The sequence below is a fragment of the Oreochromis aureus genome, linkage group 6 (assembly GCF_013358895.1).
Source record: "Oreochromis aureus strain Israel breed Guangdong linkage group 6, ZZ_aureus, whole genome shotgun sequence".
NCBI classification, from domain to species: domain Eukaryota; kingdom Metazoa; phylum Chordata; class Actinopteri; order Cichliformes; family Cichlidae; genus Oreochromis; species Oreochromis aureus.
This window is the reverse complement of record NC_052947.1, coordinates 14,418,125-14,425,024: the sequence shown is the minus strand read 5'-3', so window position 1 is coordinate 14,425,024 and position 6,900 is coordinate 14,418,125. Positions and strand designations below refer to the sequence as shown.

The following is a 6,900-nucleotide window of genomic DNA, read 5'->3' as shown; positions in this document are numbered from 1 at the left end:
CGGAGAGGTTAGATTTAAAGGTAAGGACTGCTCAGTGACGCTTGATAAACTGCAAATCTAACGTTGCGGAGATCAATTTGCATTTAAGCTGATTATGCTTAGATACATTCATTGAATTCTGACTTTATATCAGTTGTATACCTACCTACCTACCTAGTATAAAAATAGGTATAAAGTGTTTAGTGTCAGTGTAGGAAATGGAGCTAAGCAAAGACATCTGTGAAACATCTGTTGACATCTTGTTGAATTCACTTGTGTAAATCCACAAAGAGCAGTAGGGCTGCTGATCACAGCCTGTATATAAAGAGACTTTTCTGAAGCTCATATTAGAAATTATTGTGAGTTGTGATTCTTTTCCCTGTGCTGACCAACTACACAGATCTTAGGGTTCCCCCAGCCTCTGCATCCCACTGTAACCCTTGACTGTGCTCACTTTACTGTTTAGATGTGGAAGCAAAGTCAGCCTCTACAATGTAGGCAACAGAAAATTTATTTTCACTGCTTGTGTCCTAGATAACAGATTCAAGCTGAGTACATTCATTAGAATTACAATTTAGATTTGAATAACATTTGTATGCTCATGTATTAATATTATTTTATTGTTATATTAATAGTGTTGGCCCTGTTTTATCAAAAGTTAAAGAGAATGTCCTCATATGTGGATCTCATTTTTCTCGAAAACAAAAATCAGGTTAAAAAAAAAAAGAAGATAATTCTTTGTTTTTACATTCATCATGTGCCAATCAGCCCAAATAGCAAAGAGAAATTAAAAATGCATGCCACGAAAGAGTTTGGGTCTTAGGAGGCTAAAGGAGCTACTTTTTACTTTTACTGTGCTTTTTCACTTTTGAGTAAAAACGTTGCTTCAGTACTTCAACTTTTACTTGAGTATGTTTTAACACATGTATCAGTATTTCTACTTGAGTAAAGAAAGTCTGTACTTTTGCCACCGCTAAATAAGTTTAAACAATGCAATGACAAACAAATAAAAATATCAAAAAAATTAAGATTAAATTCATTTTCAAGAATATTTACCATTTCCATTGTTTTCTTTTTTAAATGCACAGATTAAATATTTTTTAAAGACAGTGTAAACATTCCTCAGAGATTTTGATATGACCGCATCACAGATTTGCTAAAGATGTCAACAGAACACATCTATAATGTTAATCAGATATTCCACCACTTCTTAAAGTGGACTACTGGACTGAGTTGAAAACAAGCCTGACATGACATTAGCACGAAGCCTCCAGCTGTGCTCCAAAGCTGTTAGCATGGCTGTTTTCATCATTAGATTGTGTCACATCAGCACCTGAAAGAAAAGCTGTGAGTTAAATTTTGTTTTTGTTTGTGTTTCGCAGGCACTCAGGAGAATAAGTCATGATGTTTCTCGTGTTTGTCCTGTTAGTATCTCAGTGCTCGTCGCTCACCAGTCAACAGTGTCACCACTGTGAACAAACATCCTGCGACTGCTCGAGCCAAAACCTTCGGGAAGTCCCTGCAGCCGCTTCAAAACTCATCACTGAGCTCGATCTCTCTTTTAACGCACTGGAGACGATAATGAAAGATGACTTTCTTTCATATGCCGCTTTGAGGGCTTTGTTCGTGAATAACAACAGGATCAAAACCATCCATGAAGACGCATTTCACCCACTGATTCATTTGGAGAAACTGGACTTGTCCTCAAACCAGTTGGAGACTTTGTCTTCTGGTTGGTTTCAGAACCTGATTTCTCTCCACTACTTGAATCTTTTGGGAAACAAATATTCAACACTGGGTCAGGGAAACCTTTTCCTGCCACTGAGGAGCTTGAAGACCCTCCATTTTGGAGGTCGTTTCCTTCAGTCTGTCAGTAAAAGGGATTTTTCTGGCCTTTTTGGTATTGAGGAACTTGTTTTTGAAGGAAATCATCTGCAAGTATATGAAAGCGAAAGTCTGAGACAAATTGGACCCATTAGCCATGTAACACTTAGTCTCAATGGAGTATTTCAGAGAGATTTAAGAGTAGTACAAGCTATATTGTTAGACGTTGTTCATCCAAACACAACAGTGACATTCACTGACACACAGTTTGAAAGACGTTTGCAAATGTCCCCAGTTCATGTGGTCATCGAGCGTGGTGCTACAGGTCTTAGTTTTAAAAATGTGAACATGTCTGTGTCAGCTTGTGTACAACTTGTGAATTTTTTGTCAGGCTCTGAACTCACCAGTGTTGCCATTGAAGATTCACAATTCTTTGAAGATGAAGAAGTCTTTCTTGTTGACATAAACCTGAAAGGCTTGGAGGTCATTTTTCTCAGAAACATTGATATTGTTTGGTTCTACCGTTTTCCTGAACTCAGTTTTATGCAAAATATACTGACTGTAGTAAGAAGGGCATCTGTGATAAACTCCAAGGTGTTTGCCATTCCTTGCCAATCCACTATCCATTTCACAAACCTGGAGTTTTTGGATATCAGTGACAACACAGTCGTGGATCGTGCACTTATGGAAATGATGTGTTATGGAAAGGAGGATGTCCTTCTAAATCTCCACACACTCAACATCAGCAGAAATCGTTTGTTTTTAATCAACAGCGAGCTTTTCACTAAACTAGTAAAGCTGGAAAACCTCGATATGAGTGGAAACCCATTTGACAGCATGCCTTTGACTTGTTCCTGGCCAGCAAGTCTCAAGTTCTTAAACCTTTCGTCAACTTCTCTTCCTGAGGTGACATCCTGCCTACCACAGAGCCTACAGATCCTTGATTTATCCAGAAATAAACTGACTGTCTTTAACATTGAATTGCCGCTTCTCAAAGAGCTGTACATCTCTGGCAACAAGCTTGGAAATCTTCCTGATGGGCATTTATACCTCAGCCTTGCAGTTCTCTCCATTCAAGACAACAACTTGGCCAAATTCAACAGTAAAAACTTGCATGATTACCAGAGCCTGAGGGTTCTGGAAGCTGCTGGCAACCCTTACGTCTGTTCATGTGACTTCGTAGGTTTTGTGACAAATGACTTGATGAACCACGAAACTGTAGTTAGAGGCAACTTAAAGTCTTATATCTGTGACTCTCCCGATGCAGTGAGGGGGGAGAGAGTATCAGACGTGAAGCCGTCAGTGTTTGAGTGCCACACAGCTTTAGCGATTTCTTTGCTCTGCTTAGGCATCCTGGTGCTGTGTGTGCTCATTGCAGGTCTGTGTTATAAGTTCAGCGTTGTGTGGTACATGAAGATGACCTGGGCATGGCTAAAAGCAAAGAGAAAGCCAAAGTTGAAGAAGGGAGTGCTCCAGTACGATGCCTTTGTGTCCTACAGTGAAATGGACTCTGGCTGGGTGGAGGCGCATCTGATCCCGGCCCTCGAGCAGTCGGAACCGCCCCTCCGACTCTGCCTCCACAAGAGAGACTTTGTTCCCGGAGGATGGATTGTAGACAACATCATGGACGCTATAGAGAAGAGTCACAGAACGCTCTTCATCCTCTCCCAGAACTTTGTCAGAAGCGAGTGGTGCAAGTACGAGCTTGACTACACCCATTTTAGATTGTTTGATCAAAACGATGACGCAGTTGTGCTGATTCTACTGGAGCCCATTGACAAAAAGAACATCCCCAAAAAGTTCATCAGGCTGCGGAAAGTGATGAACTCCAGGACGTACCTGGAGTGGCCTGATGATGAAGATCAGATCCCAGCGTTCTGGCAAAGTCTGAGAACAGCGATTGAAACACCTGAAATTGACGATACAAACAATCTATAAAAGTATTTATAGTTAGAAATATTAAAATCAGTGTACATTCAAAATTATATTTTCTAAGTGCTACAACATCAGTGATTTTATGCTATGAATATAGCGTAACATAATACTATTATCTTTTAGTATTTTATTTTAACAAAATTAATATGAAAAGTTATTATCTAATTTTTTAAGTAGAATGAAATTCAGTAAAAAAAAAAAAAATCATTTTCTAAGTTGACTCACTTCAATTCAATTCCTTTTAATTTTACAGGACAGGAGAATGTGTACTTATAATGTTGCAGTTTAAAAAAATACCTGCATTTGGATTTCTGAAATCCTCTGATTTAATTTCTTCTAGTTATTGTGCCAATTGTGTTTGAAATGAAATGTAAATTCTGCCTGCAAATACGCTTTTCTCTATATTTTATAACAGTAGATTCATTTTCTATATGAACGTATGTGCACAAACCATGTACATACATGCATATACTCATGTAGGTTTACATAATAAGTAAAGTGAGATAGTCAGTAGTCTTTTACTGGCCATAATTGTTTTATACAGGTCATTCCTACTATTCAGTTTGAAGGTAGTAAAGTTTTAAAAACAAAAAGAGGCAAATTTTCCATGATGTTATGATTTTATCTGAAAGAGGGCTTGTTAAACTATTACAAAAATAAACTAATAAAGCCCAGAATGTTATTCTATAACAAGTAGAGCAGGGCAATATGGCCAAAAATATTTATCACGATATATATTTGAAAATTTGCGATAACGATATAACTGACGCAAGACAAAATACTTTACAACTCCACAACTTTATTAGTGCAAAAAACCCCCATCAATGTATTTTCACTTAAACAAGCAGCTGTTTTTTATGTGCATTAAAGCTATATAAAAATTTAACAGTGCAAATGCAAATTCCTTGCTGACAGTTTAACCAAAATGTATTTCCAGTGGAAATTGGCCGACACATCCTGAGCATAACCATGTATAATATCCACAAAACTTAAAAAGAGGTTATACACACACAATTAGAGATGGGTATCGTTTAGTTTTTATCCGATACCAGTGCCAAACCAGTACTTTTGAAATGGTGCCGGTGCTTAAACGGTGCTCGAACCGATGCTTAAAGAATAGAGAACACAAACTTTGTCCAAAAACTTCTCATATTTTTATTTTTAGCAGTCTCTTTTTTTCAGCAAAATGATAACCAAGTTAGCCTTTTCTGTTAATACAACATACCTCCTTTGGTTGGAACCGGTGCTTAAACAATGGAAAACACAAACTTTGTCCTAAAACCTCTCATGTTTAGCTGTTTTTTTTGTAAAAAGATAACAATGTTAGCCTTTTCTGCAGCTATAGTGCATGTATGGTATCACTCTATCAAACAAGAAGACAGCCACATGTAACTACGACGGTGTTTGCTAGTTCACCTTACGTGCATCAATTTAATAACGTGGTTAGCCTACTCAACGTAAATTACACACGAACAACATGAAGCTACTCACCCAGAGAAGAACGGCTGCTGCTGCCATCATCATCCGTCATCATTTCTGCTACACTGGCAGGGCTAGGGGTCAGGACTCTACCGAAATGTGAGCTGCTTTTCGGTCTGGTTACCGGTACCCATCCCTACACACAATACGGTAATATTATGTTGAAGCACAGTACGTATTACTCCGTGAGGCTCCCGACCAGAGATGGGCAGTAACGCGTTACTTGTAACGCGTTACTGTAATCTGATTACTTTTTTCAAGTAACGAGTAATGTAAGGGATTACTATTGCAAAAACGGTAATTAGATTACCGTTACTTTCCCGTAGGAACGCTGCGTTACTGCGTTACTAAAACCGTGATTTTTTTCGAGAATGTCTCATGACAGTGACGTAAACGAGTGCTATGTTCGTGACAACAGCTGTCTGCAGATCAACAATGGATAATATATCGAAAAGGGAGTATGAGCGCAGCAGCGCGAAAGCGTGGAAGTACTGACCTTATTTTGAGTTTGATTCCATAAAAGTGACAAAACATTAGTGTCCATTGTGCGTGGGAAGAAACCTAAACTTCCAAGCAAGCAGCGAGTGCGCTATGACATAATGTGAAACTCACAGAGAAACTCGCGGATTCTTCCACTGACCGCCACGGCACACCTGCACCAGGGTAAACCTCCGCCTACCCCAGTCCTGCTTTACAGGTGAAAATAGAGCAACAGGACCGCTAGTCTTTGATTTTATTTATTTTCTGCTGTGTTTTACTTTCATCTATTTGAAAGAGTGAGTGTAAACTAGAGATGGCACGATACCACTTTTTTATGTCCGATACCGATACCGATATCATAAATTTGGATATCTGCCGATACCGATATGAATCCGATATAGTGTGTTTTTTAATCAATAAAACTGTTTTTTAATATATTGCTGCATTTTGTATAAGTTCATACTCAGGTTTAAATAAACAACAACACCAAAGCTATTCTGTTATACCTGTATGTAAAAAATACACTGCGCCCAAAATATTTCATAGTTCAGCAACACTGATCAATCTAATAAACTTAAACCTACTCCATCCTCCCTATTCTGGTATTTTAAAGAGTACTTAGCAGAAATATTAAGCAACCTAACTAATAGGGTTACAAACTCCCAGCAAAAAAAAAAAATAGGGAACCACCCACCCTCCACCTCGTGATGCTTAATCGACGTAATCAACTTTAATTTGATGCAGGGTGAAAAAAAATGCACAGAAACAAATTATTTTTCAAGAATAATTAAATAGATTCAACATCTTTCTTCAACAGAATTGCAGAATTCACAGATGGTACCTTCCCAAAGGAAAAAGTACTATAGCTTACTAGGGTATATTAGACTTAACAGTTACTATATACAGTAATGGACTTCTATACATTTTACATCAGATTAAAACTTTGGGTGTAAGATTCAGATAATTATTTATTAAAAGCTAGACATTTTAAATGAGAATAAGAAAGAAAAGTATGTCTTTGTGCCCCCTTTTCCCTGTTAATGCCCTATCGGCCCCCCTGGCTACACTTTGCTAGATCCGCCCCTGCACAGTTACCAGCCGTCAGCTGCGTAGAAAAGGATCCTGGTGTAGAAAGTAATATTAAATACATTCTAACAACAGCTTATCAAGGTCAAAACTTATCACTTTTTGGCCCACTTATCA

At 38.1% G+C, this 6,900-nt stretch overlaps 1 protein-coding gene across 1 annotated transcript; it reads left to right on the top strand.

Moving 5' to 3' along the window:
- LOC116312407 (toll-like receptor 2) lies at positions 1-3,785 on the top strand. Its single transcript, XM_031729823.2, has 2 exons — positions 1-20; positions 1,362-3,785. The coding sequence occupies exon 2, from the start codon at positions 1,381-1,383 to the stop codon at positions 3,739-3,741; it is 2,361 nt and encodes a 786-aa protein (XP_031585683.2). The 5' UTR covers positions 1-20; positions 1,362-1,380; the 3' UTR covers positions 3,742-3,785.
- The last annotated feature ends 3,115 nt before the right edge of the window (positions 3,786-6,900 follow it).

What these genes read in the sequence shown, in the direction of transcription:
- LOC116312407 (XM_031729823.2), top strand. Translation starts at nt 1,381, where the DNA reads ATGATGTTTCTCGTGTTTGTCCTGTTAGTATCTCAGTGCTCGTCGCTC.